Below are 21531 nucleotides of genomic sequence, written 5' to 3'. Positions count from 1 at the left end.
CTCTTCTGCAAAGAAGAATGGGCAGAAATGTCAGCCTCTAGATGTGTAAAGCTGGTAGAGACCGACCCTATAAGGGCTCTTTCACACCTGCGTTCTTGTCTTCCGGCATACAGTTCCGTCGTCGGGGCTCTATGCCGGAAGAATCCTGATCAGTTTTATCCTAATGCATTCTGAATGGAGAGAAATCCGTTCAGGATGCATCAGGATGTCTTCAGTTCCGGAACGGGACGTTTTTTGGCCGGAGAAAATACCGCAGCATGCTGCGCTTTTTGCTCCGGCCAAAAATCCTGAAGACTTGCCGCAAGGCCGGATCCGGAATTAATGCCCATTGAAAGGCATTAATCCGGATCCGGCCTTAAGCTAAACGTCTTTTCGGCGCATTAGCTTTTTATGAATGGTTAGCATGGCTGCCGGGACGCTAAAGTCCTGGCAGCCATGGTAATGTGTAGCGGGGAGCTGGGGAGCAGCATACTTACCGTCCGTGCGGCTCCCAGGGCGCTCCAGAGTGACGTCAGGGCGCCCCACGCGCATGGATCACGTGATCGCATGGACACGTCATCCATGCGCATGGGGCGCTCTGACGTCACTCTGGAGCGCCCCGGGAGCCGCACGGACGGTAAGTATACCGCTCCCCCGCTCCTACTATGGCAACCAGGACTTTAATAGCGTCCTGGCTGCCATAGTAACACTGAACGCATTTTGAAGACGGATCCATCTTCAAATGCTTTCAGTTCACTTGCGTTTTTCCGGATCCGGCGTGTACCTCCGGCAAGTGGAGTACACGACGGATCCGGACAACGCAAGTGTGAAAGAGGCCTAAGACCTGCAGCTGTAGGTGGTCCTACAAAGGGCTGAATACAAATGCACGACACGCTGTCCAGATATTTATTTATTAAACATTGTGGAGACCATGTAGCATTTCCGTCTCACGCACTTGTACTTTCTGTCGGTCGATCACATAAAATCCCAATAAAATACATTTCAATGTGTGGAAAAAATGTGGAAAAGTTCAAAGGGTATGAATACTTTTTCAAGGCATGTTGGGGATAATTTGGTGTTATAAACACTTTCCAAGTCCCACCTGCAATGTATAAAGTATAGATGAAGCAGGGTTGAGTTTGTCAGATGTTGCAGAGGTCAGGGGTTCACACGTGCAGTAGTATCTATCCTCGTCTCTGCTTTTACACAGGACTGCAGGTTAACCTTCTAAATTATTATAAGTTCTCAAGAAGCACAGGCAGCTCCAAGGAGTTGAAGACAAAGTCAGCTCTGCTACATCGTTAGACGCTTTCCAATATCCTGACCTTTCCTCTACAGGTGGTCACATCCCCTATTATCTGGGGGTGTTTTACAGCCTCACAGACTCTCGCCTTTACTTGCAAGACAATCGCCAAGCGCGTCAGAGTCCCCTGAGGAAAGGCCACGCGAGCGTCATCTCATGGTTTATAGGATGGGGTCTGTGCCATTCCAGTCCACAACTGCGCCCCTCCACCTGCAAGAGAGATCAGTACATGAATTATAATCCACTGTATTTATGCGGATTTGCTCCATTGGTTTCGTTATTTATTTATTTTTTGTGTTTTTGGGTTCTTGTTTTTCTCTATTCACACCCAGAGCTGCTAATTTGAAAACAGAGCCGGTTACCCCTGGAGACAGACAGCGGTTTAGCTCCTCCCTGTTGTCAGACACGTGACCTAACAGCCGAATTGCAACTTTGTAACTGATGTCTGTGCTCCCACAATGCACTGCTCTCTGGTTTCAAGAAAGCAGCCGAACTGTGGATTTAGCTTTGGATGTGAATGGAGAAGAAAGAGAAGCAGAAGAAAAAAAGAGAACTGAGCGAACTTTATATAACGGTGGGATTGTCTTTATATATGGCATTAGGGTCCATTCACACGTCCGTTTTTTCTTTCCTGATCTGTTCCGTTTTTTGCGGAACAGATCAGGACCAGATCAGGACCCATTCATTTTCAATGGGTCCTGGAAAAAAATCGGACAGCACAATGTGTGCTGTCCGTTTCCGTTGTTCCGTTCCGCATGTCCGTTTAAATATAAAACATGTCCTATTATGTCCCTGAAAAATCGGATCCTGGTACAATGCAAAGTCAATGGTTCCGCAAAAAACGGAAGACATTCGGATGTCATTCCATATGTCTTCCGTTTTTTGCGGAATCCGTTCCTGGAAACACATAGCAAATTTTATTTTATTTTTTTACATTTTTTTTTAAAGAAATCCAAACAACTTTATTTGATTATTGAAATGTATACATGTTTCCGTTTTTTGCGGATCCGCAAAAAACGGATGACATACGGAAACATTTTCAGTAACAACGGATCCACAAAAAAACGGACCGAAATTCGGATTATAGAAAAATACTGACGTGTGAATGTAGCCTTAAAGAGGTGATCGGTGCACTGCAATACTGGGGGCCAATTCTTAGGACATCATTATCAGTAGGGGCCAAACCTTTAACTGAAGGGGCCATGACTCTCCAGAAAGTGCTGCCTCCCCTTCCTTGTTTACCAGGCACAGCGCCGTACTATTGGTAGTGGCCGTGCCCAGTACTGCAGCGCAGTCCTATACCAGTGAATGGAACAGAGTTACAATACCCGGCATCACCACTACTAAAAGTGTGGCGCTGTTCCTGGTAAACCACAAAAGGGGAGGCAACACTGGTGGCCCCTTCAGTCAGATCATTATAGGGGGGGGGGGGGGGGGGAGGGGGAGTTGTCAGATGCCCACGACCTGATATTTATAGCCTAACCCAACAGAATGGATTTTATAGTCCCAGAAAACCCCTTTCAGGGATCATGCACACAAACTTATTTTTTTGTCCGTGTCGGGTTTTTTTTTGCGTCCCGTATGCGGAATCATTCGCTTCAATGGGGCCACACAAAACGTAAACGACTGTGCATTCCATTTCCATGCGTCCGCATGGCTGTTCCGTAAAAAAATAGAACATGTTCTATTATCGTCAGCATTACGGACAAGGACACGACTGTTCTATTAGGGGCCGGCCGTTCCACAAAATGCTGAATGTACACGGGCGGTATCCGTGTTTTGCGGATTTGCGGACCGCAAAAATATCTAACAGTCGTATATATGAGAACTACGTTTTAAGAGAAGAGGATTCCTTTAGCTAAATGGGAAAAAAAACAAAACATGAGTTCCCCATTATACAGAGTTACACGTATGTCCCCCAGAAAAGGACATACTACTCCCCAAAAGTGTGGCCACGCTGAGCCTGGTAGTTCTCTGGACTAAGAGGCTGCCGTCTACCGGACTGACATGACTAATAGGGAGCAGGCGGCTGCAGGGAACACATGTCTGGCTCATCTGTGTGGGCGTGCATAGCGTCTGCGGACCCCCCGATCATCTGGATGTCCTCAGCTATAGGCTGGTCTTCTGACATCGACTTTACATGGAGGCCAAGTATGCGATGGACGGTTAACATGGGAAAAGTGGAATTCTCCAGATCTTTCTACATCCATCCGCCGCACCCAACTGGCGACTCTCCACACCGACTCCTTCCAGTTACTCACGTGTAATGGTCCAGTCATCAGAGACAGGAGGAAATAGCTGCAGATTTATGAACATGGCAGCATCGTATCTTCGCTGCTCCAGCTTCCGGAGCCAGATCCCCATCAGATGGACCCCAGGTACCTACCTAACCTGTCTGCTTAAAGGAGTATTCCCAATTCAGACATAGTAATAGATTCAGGTACCACCTCTAGGACCCAGACCTAGGTGAAGGACAGGGGTCCCCCTTCAGTCAGAAGCTGGGCCCCTACTGATCTAATAGAGATGTCCTCTGAATGGGCCACCGCATCCAGGTGGAGGATGAATGGAGGGGGGTTTCCACAAATCCCATAGCAGTAAATGGAGAGAGTCACATGCAGGGACTGGCGGCCACCTAGAGAGTAAGGGAACCCTGTTCTCCACCAATGCCGGTCCCAGAGTTCGGTATACCCCTTTAAAGGGTGTGTACACATTTGCTGTATTGCACCTAATATGAAAATAATGCAACTTTTTGCAAATAGTTTTTATTTAAAATCTCCTCTTATTTTGTCCATACGACTGCTAAAAAAGAACTGTCACCATGGTAACAGACTACAAGAAAGGTCATGTAGTCATGTAGGTTATGAAGTATAGGAAGCAGAAGGGAGAGAGTAACACCTGATGCCAGGATCAGACTACACAGAGTTTGTAGTCTGTAACCATGGAGACACATAGCTCTGCACAATGATTCACAACATGGCTTCTGCATCTGGAATGGCTCTAACGTGGAAGTCCTTTACATCCTTGATAGCGGGAGCTAAATTTAGTCTTTCGGGAAGGGACCCATCGTTTTGTCTGTACCCCTCATTACACTTCATGACTTGTGTTTCCATGGTAAACGTTAACCCTTTAAGTCTTACTTAACCCTTTAAATTAGTAACCAAGACTGCGCACAATTACAGCACTGTGATGGCGCACGCTCAGGAGCTTGGCCCACCACACCACCTGCAGGTGCCAGCTGTATTACACTGCCGGCATCCTGCTCCCAGTGCCAGGATCTCTCACCCCACTGGCCCCCCAAGAGGTGACTGTAGGGTGCTGAGGGGTTCCTAACAATAACCCCTAGGCCTGCCATGTACGAACGACTCTGCCTTTGGCCTAACAAACAATCTCAATGTCAAAATTTTGAGAAAACTGATATAATACAGTGTGATGCATAAGCACTGTCATGCATTATATCAGAGGTCAGATGCTCGCAGATTGAAGTCCTCAACTAGGAGGTAGCAAAAATAAATAAAATAAATTGTAAAATAAAAATATATAAGTGGTTTTATCCCATCCATAACAATCCGCAATTAAAATGATCTTTTTTTGTCCAGAAAGGTGAACAGCCTTAAAAAAATAAAAATTTTTTTTGTTCATTTTACCTCCCAGAAAAGGTAAATAAAATTGTTCAAAATGAGTGGATGTATACATCTGTATGCAGTAATCTCCTGAGCTCCCTCTAGTGGTGGCTGTATATATCTGTATGTAGTAATCTCCTGAGCTCCCTCTAGTGGTGGCTGTATATATCTGTATGCAGTAATCTCCTGAGCTCCCTCTAGTGGTGGCTGTATATATCTGTATGCAGTAATCTCCTGAGCTCCCTCTAGTGGTGGTTGTATACATCTGTATGCAGTAATCTCCTGAGCTCCCTCTAGTGGTGGCTGTATATATCTGTATGCAGTAATCTCCTGAGCTCCCTCTAGTGGTGGCTGTATATGTCTGTATGCAGTAATCTCCTGAGCTCCCTCTAGTGGTGGCTGTATATATCTGTATGCAGTAATCTCCTGAGCTCCCTCTAGTGGTGGCTGTATATATCTGTATGCAGTAATCTCCTGAGCTCCCTCTAGTGGTGGCTGTATATATCTGTATGCAGTAATCTCCTGAGCTCCCTCTAGTGGTGGCTGTATATATCTGTATGTAGTAATCTCCTGAGCTCCCTCTAGTGGTGGCTGTATATATCTGTATGCAGTAATCTCCTGAGCTCCCTCTAGTGGTGGCTGTATATATCTGTATGTAGTAATCTCCTGAGCTCCCTCTAGTGGTGGCTGTATATATCTGTATGTAGTAATCTCCTGAGCTCCCTCTAGTGGTGGCTGTATATATCTGTATGTAGTAATCTCCTGAGCTCCCTCTAGTGGTGGCTGTATATATCTGTATGCAGTAATCTCCTGAGCTCCCTCTAGTGGTGGCTGTATATATCTGTATGTAGTAATCTCCTGAGCTCCCTCTAGTGGTGGCTGTATATATCTGTATGTAGTAATCTCCTGAGCTCCCTCTAGTGGTGGCTGTATATATCTGTATGTAGTAATCTCCTGAGCTCCCTCTAGTGGTGGCTGTATATATCTGTATGTAGTAATCTCCTGAGCTCCCTCTAGTGGTGGCTGTATATATCTGTATGTAGTAATCTCCTGAGCTCCCTCTAGTGGTGGCTGTATATATCTGTATGTAGTAATCTCCTGAGCTCCCTCTAGTGGTGGCTGTATATATCTGTATGTAGTAATCTCCTGAGCTCCCTCTAGTGGTGGCTGTATATATCTGTATGTAGTAATCTCCTGAGCTCCCTCTAGTGGTGGCTGTATATATCTGTATGTAGTAATCTCCTGAGCTCCCTCTAGTGCTGGCTGTATACACGCACCTAAAGAATTATTAGGAACACCTGTTCTATTTCTCATTAATGCGATTATCTAGTCAACCAATCACATGGCAGTTGCTTCGATGCATGTCGGGTTGTGGTCCTGGTCAAGACAATCTCCTGAACTCCAAACTGAATGTCAGAATGGGAAAGAAAGGTGATTTAAGCAATTTTGAGCGTGGCATGGTGGTTGGTGCCAGACGGGCCGGTCCGAGTATTTCACAATCTGCTCAGTTACTGGGATTTTCACGCACAACCATTTCTAGGGTTTACAAAGAATGGTGTGAAAAGGGAAAAACATCCAGTATGCGGCCGTCCTATGGGCGAAAATGCCTTGCTGATGCTGGAGGTCAGAGGAGAATGGGCCGACTGATTCAAGCTGATAGAAGAGCAACGTTGACTGAAATAACCACTCGTTACAACCGAGGTCTGCAGCAAAGCATTTGTGAAGCCACAACACGCACAACCTTGAGGCGGATGGGCTACAACAGCAGAAGACCCCACCGGGTACCACTCATCTCCACTACAAATAGGAAAAAGAGGCTACAATTTGCACGAGCTCACCAAAATTAGACTGTTGAAGACTGGAAAAATGGTTTCTTGAACATGACAATGAGGTCACTGTACTAAAATGGCCCCACAGTCACCAGATCTCAACCCAATAGAGCATCTTTGGGATGTGGTGGAACGGGAGCTTCGTGCCCTGGATGTGCATCCCTCAAATCTCCATCAACTGCAAGATGCTATCCTATCAATATGGGCCAACATTTCTAAAGAATGCTATCAGCACCTTGTGGAATCAATGCCACGAAGAATTAAGGCAGTTCTGAAGGCAAAAGGGGGTCCAACACCGTATTAGTATGGTGTTCCTAATAATTCTCTAGGTGAGTGTATATCTGTATGTAGTAATCTTCTGAGCTCCCTCTAGTAGTGGCTGTATATATCTGTATGTAGTAATCTCCTGAGCTCCCTCTAGTGGTGGATGTATATATCTGTATGTAGTAATCTCCTGAGCTCCCTCTAGTGGTGGCTGTATATATCTGTATGCAGTAATCTCCTGAGCTCCCTCTAGTGGTGGCTGTATATATCTGTATGTAGTAATCTCCTGAGCTCCCTCTAGTGGTGGCTGTATATATCTGTATGCAGTAATCCCCTGAGCTCTCTCTAGTGGTGGCTGTATATATCTGTATGTAGTAATCTCCTGAGCTCCCTCTAGTGGTGGCTGTATATATCTGTATGTAGTAATCTCCTGAGCTCCCTCTAGTGGTGGCTGTATATATCTGTATGCAGTAATCTCCTGAGCTCCCTCTAGTGGTGGCTGTATATATCTGTATGTAGTAATCTCCTGAGCTCCCTCTAGTGGTGGCTGTATATATCTGTATGCAGTAATCTCCTGAGCTCCCTCTAGTGGTGGTTGTATATATCTTTATGTAGTAATCTCTGGAGCTTCCTCTAGTGGTGGCTGTATATATCTGTATGCAGTAATCTCCTGAGCTCCCTCTAGTGGTGGCTGTATATATCTGTATGCAGTAATCTCCTGAGCTCCCTCTAGTGGTGTCTGTATATATCTGTATGTAGTAATCTCCTGAGCTCCCTCTAGTGGTGGCTGTATATATCTGTATGCAGTAATCTCCTGAGCTCCCTCTAGTGGTGTCTGTATATATCTGTATGTAGTAATCTTCTGAGCTCCCTCTACTGCATACAGATATATACAGCCACCACTAATCTCCTGAGCTCCCTCTAGTGGTGGCTGTATATATCTGTATGTAGTAATCTCCTGAGCTCCCTCTAGTGGTGGCTGTATATATCTGTATGTAGTAATCTCCTGAGCTCCCTCTAGTGGTGTCTGTATATATCTGTATGTAGTAATCTCCTGAGCTCCCCCTAGTGGTGGCTGTATATAGCTGTATGCAGTAATCTCCTAAGCTCTCTCTAGTGGTGGCTGTATATATCTATATATAGTAATCTCCTGAGCTCCCTCTAGTGGTGTCTGTATATATCTGTATGTAGCAATCTCCTAAGCTCCCTCTAGTGGTGGCTGTATATATCTGTATGCAGTAATCTCCTGAGCTCCCTCTAGTGGTGGCTGTATATATCTGTATGTAGTAATCTCCTGAGCTCCCTCTAGTGGTGCCTGTATATATCTGTATGTAGTAATCTCCTGAGATCTCTCTAGTGGTGGCTGTGTATATCTGTATGTATGGAGTGGGCTCGGCATGCATGTTGGTACCTGCATTCCTTGTAAGTAATGGAGGCCATTATGGCACCAAAAATGGTAAAAGGCAGAGTGGACCCAGCATGCATGTGGATCCAACACTTCCTGAACTTTATGGCGGCAATTATGGCGCATAACAGGTAGTATTTAGGACCCATCTTACAGAGATCGCCTTGAAGTACGGCAGACGGGCTCAGATGGTTTTGTACAAAATGCATTTGCCAAGCATCTCACTTTATAAATAAGCGTAGCATTAGCACTATAAATATTTTTTGTGACTATGGCATTATTGTACTTTATCTGATTTGCAGGGTGCTGTTGCATTGTCTTTTTTTTCTCTACATCTGTATGCAGTAATCTCCTGAGCTCCCTCTAGTGGTGGCTGTATATATCAGTATGTAGTAATCTCATGAGCTCCCTCTAGTGCTGGCTGTATATATCTGTATGTAGTAATCTCCTAAACCCCCTCTAGTGGTGGCTTTATATATCTGTGTGTAGTAATCTTCTGAGCTCCCTCTAGTGGTGGCTGTATATATCTGTATGTGGTAATCTCCTGAGCTCCCTCTAGTGGTGGCTGTATTTATCTGTATGTAGTAATCTCCTAAACTCCCTCTAATGGTGGCTGTATATATCTGTATGCAGTAATCTCCTGAGCTCCCTCTAGTGGTGGCTGTATATATCTGTATGCAGTAATCTCCTGAGCTTCCTCTTGTGGTGGCTGTATATATCTGTATGTAGTAATCTCCTGAGCTCCCCCTAGTGGTGGCTGTATATATCTGTATGTAGTAATCTCCTGAGCTCCCTCTAGTGGTGGCTGTATATATCTGTATGCAGTAATCTCCTCAGCTCCCCCTAGTGGTGGCTGTATATATCTGTATGTAGTAATCTCCTGAGCTCCCTCTAGTGCTGGCTGTATATATCTGTATGCAGTAATCTCCTGAGCTCCCTCTAGTGGTGGCTGTATATATCTGTATACAGTAATCTCCTGAGCTCCCTCTAGTGGTGGCTGTATATATCTGTATGCAGTAACCTCCTGAGCTCCCTCTAGTGGTGGCAGTATATATCTGCATGCAGTAATCTCCTGAGCTCCCTCTAGTGGTGGCTGTATAAATCTGTATGCAATAATCTCCTGAGTTCCCTCTAGTGCTGGCTGTATATATATCTGTATGCAGTAATCTCCTGAGCTCCCCCTAGTGGTGGCTGTATATATCTGTATGTAGTAATCTCCTGAGCTCCCTCTAGTGGTGGCTGTATATATCTGTATGCAGTAATCTCCTGAGCTCCCCCTAGTGGTGGCTGTATATATCTGTATGTAGTAATCTCCTGAGCTCCCTCTAGTGGTGGCTGTATATATCTGTATGCAATAATCTCCTGAGCTACCTCTAGTGGTGGCTGTATATATCTGTATGCAGTAATCTCCTGAGCTCCCTCTAGTGGTGGCTGTATATATCTGTATGTAGTAATCTCCTGAGCTCCCTCTAGTGGTGGCTGTATATATCTGTATGTAGTAATCTCCTGAGCTCCCCCTAGTGGTGGCTATATATATCTATATGCAGTAATCTCCTGAGCTCCCTCTAGTGGTGGCTGTATATATCTGTATGTAGTAATCTCCTGAGCTTCCTCTTGTGGTGGCTGTATATATCTGTATGCAGTAATCTGAGCTTCCTCTTGTGGTGGCTGTATATATCTGTGTATAGTAATCTCCTGAGCTCCCTCTAGTGGTGGCTGTATATATCTGTATGCAGTAATCTCCTGAGCTCCCTCTAGTGGTGGCTGTATATATCTGTATGTAGTAATCTCCTGAGCTTCCTCTTGTGGTGGCTGTATATATCTGTATGCAGTAGTCTCCTCAGCTCCCTCTAGTGGTGGCTGTATATATCTGTATGCAATAATCTCCTGAGCTCCCTCTAGTGGTGGCTGTATATATCTGTATGTAGTAATCTCTGGAGCTTCCTCTAGTGGTGGCTGTATATATCTGTCTGTAGTAATCTCCTGATCCCCCTCTAGTGGTGGTTGTATATATCTGTATGTAGTAATCTCCTGAGCTCCCTCTAGTGGTGGCTGTATATATCTGTATGCAGTAATCTCCTGAGCTCCCTCTAGTGGTGGCTGTATATATCTGTATGTAGTAATCTCCTGATCCCCCTCTAGTGGTGGTTGTATATATCTGTATGTAGTAATATCCTGAGCTCCCTCTAGTGGTGGATGTATATATCTGTATGTAGTAATCTCCTGAGCTCCCTCTAGTGGTGGCTGTATATATCTGTATGCAGTAATCTCCTGAGCTCCCTCTAGTGGTGGCTGTATATATCTGTATGTAGTAATCTCCTGAGCTCCCTCTAGTGCTGGCTGTGTATATCTGTATGTAGTAATCCCCTGAGCTCCCTCTAGTGGTGGCTGTATATATATGTATGCAGTAATCTCCTGAGTTCCCTCTAGTGGTGGCTGTATATATCTGTATGTAGTAATCTCCTGAGCTCCCTCTAGTGGTGGCTGTATATATCTGTATGTAGTAATCTCCTGAGCTCCCTCTAGTGGTGGCTGTATATATCTGTATGTAGTAATCTCCTGAGCTCCCTCTAGTGGTGGCTGTATATATCTGTATGTAGTAATCTCCTGATCCCCCTCTAGTGGTGGCTGTATATATCTGTATGTAGTAATCTCCTGAGCTTCCTCTTGTGGTGGCTGCAGGCCTTGATTACCCACACATGAAGTGCTATTGGTGACACCTTTGGGGCACTGTTGTGAGAAGCAGTAAAAGGCACTCTGGTGAAATGGAGGCACAAAGGTAAAAGGCCAGATGGTGGCTCTCTAATTATGAGAACATCACTTACTTGGTTCTGATACAATATTCGAGGGGTGGAATGAGATCGTTGCCTTTATCTTCTATGTAGGTACCAGATGTGTCTGAAAAGAACAAGAAAATAACCAGATTTAAGGATTATAATCCTTAGATATAACACGGAGGGGAATCGGTCTGTTACATTCTAGTAGTGGCCAAGGCTGAGGACTAGGAGTAAATCTACCAAATGCAGCCCTATGGTGTTTACATACTTCACATTGCAGCAGTCAGACTGCCAGGGACAGGGATGATTAATGGCAGCTGGAGCAGCAGAGCCGCAGATACAGCCAGAGCAGAGGAAAAATACTGCGCCTCAAGATATTAATCTTGGCAGCTTTTATAACTTGCTTCACTACACCCCCAGCATGCCAGGGGCAACCATGCACTACAACAGGTTAAATAGAGCCCAGGTCTGTAAGGGTCACCAGTCAGCAGCTAAGACACTAAAACAGGATGTGCAAGGGCAAAAGCGGACAACTCCAGAGATACAGGACGACCGGGCACAAACCGGATCTGCTGCCAACATCACAGGGTCCAAAAATATAATGCAGACACCGGATAATACAGTAGACACAATCTTCTACATAGGAGCAGTATTATAGTAGTTATATTCTTGTACATAGGAGCAGTATTATAGTAGTTATATTCTTGTACATAGGAGAAGTATTATAGTAGTTATATTCATGTACATAGGAGAAGTATTATAGTAGTTATATTCTTGTACATATGAGCAGTATTATAGTAGTTATATTCTTGTACATAGGAGCAGTATTATAGCAGTTATATTCTTGTACATAGGAGCAGTATTATAGTAGTTATATTCTTGTACATAGGAGCAGTATTATAGTAGTTATATTCGTGTACATAGGAGCAGTATTATAGTAGTTATATTCGTGTACATAGGAGCAGTATTATAGTAGTTATATTCTTGTACATAGGAGCAGTATTAAAGTAGTTATATTCTTGTACATAGGAGCAGTATTATAGCAGTTATATTCTTGTACATAGGAGCAGTATTATAGTAGTTATATTCTTGTACATAGGAGCAGTATTATAGTAGTTATATTCGTGTACATAGGAGCAGTATTATAGTAGTTATATTCGTGTACATAGGAGCAGTATTATAGTAGTTATATTCTTGTACATAGGAGGCAGTATTATAGTAGTTATATTCTTGTACATAGGAGGCAGTATTATAGTAGTTATATTCTTGTACATAGGAGGCAGTATTATAGTAGTTATATTCTTGTACATAGGAGGCAGTATTATAGTAGTTATATTCTTGTACATAGGAGCAGTATTATAGTAGTTATATTCTTGTACATAGGAGCAGTATTATAGTAGTTATATTCTTGTACATAGGAGCAGTATTATAGTAGTTATATTCTTGTACATAGGAGGCAGTATTATAGTAGTTATATTCTTGTACATAGGAGCAGTATTATAGCAGTTATATTCTTGTACATAGGAGGCAGTATTATAGTAGTTATATTCTTGTACATAGGGGGCAGTATTATAGTAGTTATATTCTTATACATAGGAGGCAGTATTATAGTAGTTATATTCTTGTACATAGGAGCAGTATTATAGTAGTTATATTCTTGTACATAGGAGCAGTATTATAGTAGTTATATTCTTGTACATAGGAGCAGTATTATAGTAGTTATATTCTTGTACATAGGAGCAGTATTATAGTAGTTATATTCTTGTACATAGGAGCAGTATTATAGTAGTTATATTCTTGTACATAGGAGCAGTATTATAGTAGTTATATTCTTGTACATAGGAGCAGTATTATAGTAGTTATATTCTTGTACATAGGAGCAGTATTATAGTAGTTATATTCTTGTACAAAGGAGCAGTATTATAGTAGTTATATTCTTGTACATAGGAGCAGTATTATAGTAGTTATATTCTTGTACAAAGGAGCAGTATTATAGTAGTTATATTCTTGTACAAAGGAGCAGTATTATAGTAATTATATTCCTGTACATAGGAGGCAGTATTATAATAGTTATATTCTTGTACATAGGAGGCAGTATTATAATAGTTATATTCTTGTACATAGGAGGCAGTATTATAGTATTTATATTCTTGTACATAGGAGACAGTATTATAGTAGTTATATTCTTGTACATAGGAGCAGTATTATAGCAGTTATATTCTTGTACATAGGAGCAGTATTATAGTATTTATATTCTTGTACATAGGAGACAGTATTATAGCAGTTATATTCTTGTACATAGGAGGCAGTATTATAGTAGTTATATTCTTGTACATAGGAACAGTATTATAGCAGTTATATTCTTGTATATGGCGGCAGTATAGACTATATTCCCATCCAAAAGAGGTAGTATTATTATAGTACTGAACTCCATGAAGAAGAATATAACTACTAATAAAATTGTATGCAGCTGCGCCAGTTCCTTTCCGTTAGGTGTCCATTTGGCTTTTTCATGATGGGAACCTGTACAATGCTGCACAATTTTATCCAGTTAAAATGAATGAAAAAATGATGTTTTTATAATAATAGGGAATACAGAATAGGGAAAGGACCTGGATCTGTTACAGGTTCAGAGACTTGCAGGCCAGGACTAGTGTGAACACAGTAACATTAATTTAAAAATTATCTTTAGATAAAGATAAGGAAATAAAATAAACATCTATTTAGTGGAGGAGATACTGAGAAGAAGATAAAACGGACTCCAGACTGCAGGGGTGTAGCCCGATAATGGCTGGGCTTAAGATCAACTATTTTACACTGCGCTTCAATCCTCCAACCTCCATTAGGCTGGGTACACACCTGCGATTTTGTCTCCGGCAGTCTGCCCCGGCGGAGTTTACCGTGTCCGGCACAACTGGATACCACCAAACACTGCCGGGTCCCCATTCCCTGTAATAGGATCCGGTGGTGATTAGGCCGGTGTATGTGTCGGCTTTCAGACGGACAAAAAAATTCTGCATGTAGCAATTTTTGTCCGGCCGAGAACCTGAATGTACGCTGAATGTACGCCGGATTCCAGCAGTCTGCTCCCCGACGAAACAGACTGCCGGATTAAAGGAGCAGAGGCCTTACTTGGGCTAAAAAGACAACTTGCAGCAGAGTCACTTGTCCCTGTATGCACCGCAGCTGAATACTATAGGTGCATGAATAATACCGTGTAATACAGTACAACCATACCAGGAAAAAGACAACAGGACGGCCAGTGGTCAGTATAGTAACAGGGGAGCATAGTACAGCATGGCCAGTGGTCAGTATAGTAACAAGGGAGCATAGTACAGCATGGCTAGTATTCAGTATAGTAACAGGGGGGCATAGTACAGCATGGCTAGTGTTCAGTATAGTAACAGGGGAGCATAGTACAGCATGGCTAGTGGTCAGTATAGTAACAGGGGAGCATAGTACAGCATGGCCAGTGGTCAGTATAGTAACAAGGGAGCATAGTACAGCATGGCTAGTATTCAGTATAGTAACAGGGGGGCATAGTACAGCATGGCTAGTGTTCAGTATAGTAACAGGGGAGCATAGTACAGCATGGCTAGTGGTCAGTATAGTAACAGGGGAGCATAGTACAGCATGGCTAGTGTTCAGTATAGTAACAGGGGAGCATAGTACAGCATGGCTAGTGTCCAGTATAGTAATAGGGGAGCATAGTACAGCATGACTAGTGTTCAGTATAGTAACAGGGGAGCATAGTACAGCATGGCTAGTGTTCAGTACAGTAATAGGGGAGAATAGTACAGCATGGCTAATGTTCAGTATAGTAACAGGGGAGCATAGTACAGCATGGCTAGTGGTCAGTATAGTAACAGGGGAGCATAGTACAGCATGGCCAGTGGTCAGTATAGTAACAGGAGAGAATAGTACAGCATGGCTAGTGTTCAGTATAGTAACAGGGGAGAAAAGTACAGCATGGCTAGTGTTCAGTATAGTAACAGGGGAGCATAGTACAGCATGGCTAGTGTTCAGTATAGTAACAGGGCAGCATAGTACAGCATGGCTAGTGTTCAGTATAGTAACAGGGGAGCATAGTACAGCATGGCTAGTGTTCAGTATAGTAACAGGGGAGCATAGTACAGCATGGCTAGTGTTCAGTATAGTAACAGGGGAGCATAGTACAGCATGGCTAGTGTTCAGTATAGTAACAGGGGAGCATAGTACAGCATGGCTAGTGTTCAGTATAGTAACAGGGGAGCATAGTACAGCATGGCTAGTGTTCAGTACAGTAACAGGGGAGCATAGTACAGCATGGCTAGTGTTCAGTATAGTAATAGGAAGGAATAGTACAGCATGGCTAGTGTTCAGTACAGTAACAGGGGAGCATAGTACAGCATGGCTAGTGTTCAGTATAGTAACAGGGGAGCATAGTACAGCATGGCTAGTGTTCAGTACAGTAACAGGGGAGCATAGTACAGCATGGCTAGTGTTCAGTATAGTAACAGGAAGGAATAGTACAGCATGGCTAGTGTTCAGTATAGTAACAGGGGAGCATAGTACAGCATGGCTAGTGTTCAGTATAGTAACAGGGGAGCATAGTACAGCATGGCTAGTGTTCAGTATAGTAACAGGAGGGAATAGTACAGCATGGCTAGTGTTCAGTATAGTAACAGGGGAGAATAGTACAGCATGGCTAGTGTTCAGTATAGTAATAGGGGAGCATAGTACAGCATGGCTAGTGTTCAGTATAGTAACAGAGGAGCATAGTACAGCATGGCTAGTGTTCAGTATAGTAACAGGGGAGCATAGTACAGCATGGCTAGTGTTCAGTATAGTAACAGGGGAGCATAGTACAGCATGGCTAGTGTTCAGTATAGTAACAGGGGAGCATAGTACAGCATGGCTAGTGTTCAGTATAGTAACAGGGGAGCATAGTAAAGCATGGCTAGTGTTCAGTATAGTAACAGGGGAGCATAGTACAGCATGGCTAGTGTTCAGTATAGTAACAGGGGAGCATAGTACAGCATGGCCAGTGTTCAGTATAGTAACAGGAGGGAATAGTACAGCATGGCCGGTGTTCAGTATAGTAACAGGGGAGCATAGTACAGCATGGCTAGTGTTCAGTATAGTAACAGGGGAGCATAGTACAGCATGGCTAGTGTTCAGTATAGTAACAGGAGGGAATAGTACAGCATGGCTGGTGTTCAGTATAGTAACAGGGGAGCATAGTACAGCATGGCTAGTGTTCAGTATAGTAACAGGGGAGCATAGTACAGCATGGCTAGTGTTCAGTATAGTAACAGGGGAGCATAGTACAGCATGGCTAGTGTTCAGTATAGTAACAGAGGAGCATAGTACAGCATGGCTAGTGTTCAGTATAGTAACAGGGGAGCATAGTACAGCATGGCTAGTGTTCAGTATAGTAACAGGGGAGCATAGTACAGCATGGCTAGTGTTCAGTATAGTAACAGGGGAGCATAGTACAGCATGGCTAGTGTTCAGTATAGTAACAGGGGAGCATAGTACAGCATGGCTAGTGTTCAGTATACTAACAGGGGAGCATAGTACAGCATGGCTAGTGTTCAGTATAGTAACAGGGGAGCATAGTACAGCATGGCTAGTGTTCAGTATAGTAACAGGGGAGGATAGTACAGCATGGCTAGTGTTCAGTATAGTAACAGGAGAGAATAGTACAGCATGGCTAGTGTTCAGTATAGTAACAGGAGGGAATAGTACAGTATGGCTAGTGTTCAGTATAGTAACAGGAGAGAATAGTACAGTATGGCTAGTGTTCAGTATAGTAACAGGAGAGAATAGTACAGCATGGCTAGTGTTCATTATAGTAACAGGAGGGAATAGTACAGCATGGCTAGTGTTCAGTATAGTAACAGGGGAGCATAGTACAGCATGGCTAGTGTTCAGTATAGTAACAGGGGAGCATAGTACAGCATGGCTAGTGTTCAGTATACTAACAGGGGAGCATAGTACAGCATGGCTAGTGTTCAGTATAGCAACAGGGGAGAATAGTACAGCATGGCTAGTGTTCAGTATAGTAATAGGGGAGCATAGTACAGCATGGCTAGTGTTCAGTATAGTAACAGGAGAGAATAGTACAGCATGGCTAGTGTTCAGTATAGTAATAGGGGAGCATAGTACAGCATGGCTAGTGTTCAGTATAGTAACAGGAGAGAATAGTACAGCATGGCTAGTGTTCAGTATAGTAACAGGAGGGAATAGTACAGCATGGCTAGTGTTCAGTATAGTAACAGGAGGGAATAGTACAGCATGGCTAGTGTTCAGTATAGTAACAGGAAGGAATAGTACAGCATGGCTAGTGTTCAGTATAGTAACAGGGGAGCATAGTACAGCATGGCTAGTGTTCAGTATAGTAACAGGGGAGCATAGTACAGCATGGCTAGTGTTCAGTATAGTAACAGGGGAGCATAGTACAGCATGGCTAGTGTTCAGTATAGTAACAGGGGAGCATAGTACAGCATGGCTAGTGTTCAGTATAGTAACAGGGGAGCATAGTACAGCATGGCTAGTGTTCAGTATAGTAACAGGAGGGAATAGTACAGCATGGCTAGTGTTCAGTATAGTAACAGGGGAGCATAGTACAGCATGGCTAGTGTTCAGTATAGTAACAGGAGGGAATAGTACAGCATGGCTAGTATTCAGTAAAGTAACAGGGGAGCATAGTACAGCATGGCTAGTGTTCAGTATAGTAACAGGAGGGAATAGTACAGCATGGCTAGTGTTCAGTATAGTAACAGGGGAGCATAGTACAGCATGGCTAGTGTTCAGTATAGTAACAGGAGGGAATAGTACAGCATGGCTAGTATTCAGTAAAGTAACAGGGGAGCATAGTACAGCATGGCTAGTGTTCAGTATAGTAACAGGAGGGAATAGTACAGCATGGCTAGTGTTCAGTATAGTAACAGGGGAGCATAGTACAGCATGGCTAGTGTTCAGTATAGTAACAGTGGAGCATAGTACAGCATGGCTAGTGTTCAGTATAGTTACAGGGGAGCATAGTAGAGCATGGCTAGTGTTCAGTATAGTAACAGGGGAGCATAGTACAGCATGGCTAGTGTTCAGTATAGTAACAGGAGGGAATAGTACAGCATGGCTAGTGTTCAGTACAGTAACAGGGGAGCATAGTACAGCATGGCTAGTGTTCAGTATAGTAACAGGGGAGCATAGTACAACATGGCTAGTGTTCAGTATAGTAACAGGAGGGAATAGTACAGCATGGCTAGTATTCAGTAAAGTAACAGGGGAGCATAGTACAGCATGGCTAGTGTTCAGTATAGTAACAGGAGGGAATAGTACAGCATGGCTAGTGTTCAGTATAGTAACAGGGGAGCATAGTACAGCATGGCTAGTATTCAGTATAGTAACAGGGGAGCATAGTACAGCATGGCTAGAGTTCAGTATAGTAACAGGGGAGAATAGTACAGCATGGCTAGTGTTCAGTATAGTAACAGGAGGGAATAGTACAGCATGGCTAGTGTCCAGTATAGTAACAGGGGAGCATAGTACAGCATGGCTAGTGTCCAGTACAGTAACAGGGGAGCATAGTACAGCATGGCTAGTGTTCAGTATAGTAACAGGGGAGCATAGTACAGCATGGCTAGTGTTCAGTATAGTAACAGTGGAGCATAGTACAGCATGGCTAGTGTTCAGTATAGTAACAGGAGGGAATAGTACAGCATGGCTAGTATTCAGTATAGTAACAGGGGAGCATAGTACAGCATGGCTAGTGTTCAGTATAGTAACAGGAGGGAATAGTACAGCATGGCTAGTGTTCAGTATAGTAACAGGGGAGCATAGTACAGCATGGCTAGTGTTCAGTATAGTAACAGGGGAGCATAGTACAGCATGGCTAGAGAATAGTACAGCATGGCTAGTGTTCAGTATAGTAACAGGGGAGCATAGTACAGCATGGCTAGTGTTCAGTATAGTAACAGGAGAGCATAGTACAGCATGGCTAGTGTTCAGTATAGTAACAGGGGAGCATAGTACAGCATGGCTAGTGTTCAGTATAGTAACAGGGGAGCATAGTACAGCATGGCTAGTGTTCAGTATAGTAACAGGGGAGCATAGTACAGCATGGCTAGTGTTCAGTATAGTAACAGGGGAGCATAGTACAGCATGGCTAGTGTTCAGTATAGTAACAGGGGAGCATAGTACAGCATGGCTAGTGTTCAGTATAGTAACAGGAGGGAATAGTACAGCATGGCTAGTGTTCAGTATAGTAACAGGGGAGCATAGTACAGCATGGCTAGTGTTCAGTATAGTAACAGGAGGGAATAGTACAGCATGGCTAGTATTCAGTATAGTAACAGGAGGGAATAGTACAGCATGGCTAGTGTTCAGTATAGTAACAGGGGAGCATAGTACAGCATGGCTAGTGTTCAGTATAGTAACAGTGGAGCATAGTACAGCATGGCTAGTGTTCAGTATAGTAACAGTGGAGCATAGTACAGCATGGCTAGTGTTCAGTATAGTTACAGGGGAGCATAGTAGAGCATGGCTAGTGTTCAGTATAGTAACAGGGGAGCATAGTACAGCATGGCTAGTGTTCAGTATAGTAACAGGAGGGAATAGTACAGCATGGCTAGTGTTCAGTACAGTAACAGGGGAGAATAGTACAGCATGGCTAGTATTCAGTATAGTAACAGGGGAGCATAGTACAGCATGGCTAGAGTTCAGTATAGTAACAGGGGAGAATAGTACAGCATGGCTAGTGTTCAGTATAGTAACAGGAGGGAATAGTACAGCATGGCTAGTGTCCAGTATAGTAACAGGGGAGCATAGTACAGCATGGCTAGTGTCCAGTACAGTAACAGGGGAGCATAGTACAGCATGGCTAGTGTTCAGTATAGTAACAGGGGAGCATAGTACAGCATGGCTAGTGTTCAGTATAGTAACAGGGGAGCATAGTACAGCATGGCTAGTGTTCAGTATAGTAAGAGGGGAGCATAGTACAGCATGGCTAGTGTTCAGTATAGTAACAGGGGAGCATAGTACAGCAGGGCTAGTGTTCAGTATAGTAACAGGGGAGCATAGTACAGCATGGCTAGTGTTCAGTATAGTAACAGGGGAGCATAGTACAGCATGGCTAGTGTTCAGTATAGTAACAGGGGAGCATAGTACAGCATGGCTAGTGTTCAGTATAGTAATAGAGGAGCATAGTACAGCATGGCTAGTGTTCAGTATAGTAATAGAGGAGCATAGTACAGCATGGCTAGTGTTCAGTATCGTAACAGGGGAGCATAGTACAGCATGGCTAGTGTTCAGTATAGTAACAGGGGAGCATAGTACAGCATGGCTAGTGTTCAGTATAGTAACAGGGGAGCATAGTACAGCATGGCTAGTGTTCAGTATAGTAACAGGGGAGAATAGTACAGCATGGCTAGTGTTCAGTATAGTAACAGGGGAGCATAGTACAGCATGGCTAGGGTTCAGTATAGTAATAGGGGAGCATAGTACAGCATGGCTAGTGTTCAGTATAGTAACAGGGGAGCATAGTACAGCATGGCTAGTGTTCAGTATAGTAACAGGGGAGCATAGTACAGCATGGCTAGTGTTCAGTATAGTAACAGGGGAGCATAGTACAGCATGGCTAGTGTTCAGTATAGTAACAGGGGAGCATAGTACAGCATGGCTAGTGTTCAGTATAGTAATAGGGGAGCATAGTACAGCATGGATAGTGTCCACAGAGAGGGGTAACAGGTGAATAAAACCCATGGAATGTGCCCAACGGCGAGACGTACATCTAGAATCCACCTTCTCCCTTGAGTGAGACGGGTTAAATGCCAGTACATTAATACTCTCGGTACATCCTCCCCATGGAGCACGGTGTAAACATCGCAGGAGATAAGATAAGAGGAAAAGTACAAGAACCTATTAAAAGCGAAAACAATTAAAGAATACCGTACGTCATGTGTCTGGAGACGTGCCCGCCGCGCATATTACACCTATCCATCAGGGCAATGGCAGGAGCGGAGTGCGCCGAGCGCTGGGAGACCCTGCAGAGGGTGGCGTACAGGCGGGGGCAGCGGTCACAGCACCCATGGGCTCCCACAGTTGCTCCTAATCATTTATGGCACAGCTTGTGGACTGGCAGAACCCTTTTATTTAGTGATGCATTATGTGAACAGAACGAGTGTTTGCAATCACTGACAGCAAACAGAGATCTTGGAAACTGGGAAGGAATGGAAACGTAGAGGGGAGATTTATCCAAACCGATGCAAAGGGAGCCAGGCTTAGTTGCCCATAGCAACCAATGAGATTCCACCGTTCATTTTTCAAAACTCCTTTGGAAAATGAGAGGCTCGATCTGATTGGTTGTTAT

General features: G+C 43.7%; 1 protein-coding gene across 1 annotated transcript in view; it reads right to left on the bottom strand.

Moving 5' to 3' along the window:
- Positions 1–876: 876 nt before the first annotated feature.
- Positions 877–21531, bottom strand: part of MINDY4 (MINDY lysine 48 deubiquitinase 4) — a 65050-nt gene continuing 44395 nt past the window's right edge. The window contains exons 17-18 of the mRNA XM_044294073.1: positions 11226–11298; positions 877–1492 (exon numbers count right to left, since the gene is read on the bottom strand). Coding sequence (XP_044150008.1) covers positions 1444–1492; positions 11226–11298 — 122 coding nt within the window. The 3' untranslated portion in view covers positions 877–1443. The remainder of the gene's footprint in view (positions 1493–11225; positions 11299–21531) is intronic.

This window comes from Bufo gargarizans, chromosome 5, assembly GCF_014858855.1.
Source record: "Bufo gargarizans isolate SCDJY-AF-19 chromosome 5, ASM1485885v1, whole genome shotgun sequence".
NCBI classification, from domain to species: domain Eukaryota; kingdom Metazoa; phylum Chordata; class Amphibia; order Anura; family Bufonidae; genus Bufo; species Bufo gargarizans.
This window is presented reverse-complemented; position numbering and strand designations above follow the sequence as displayed.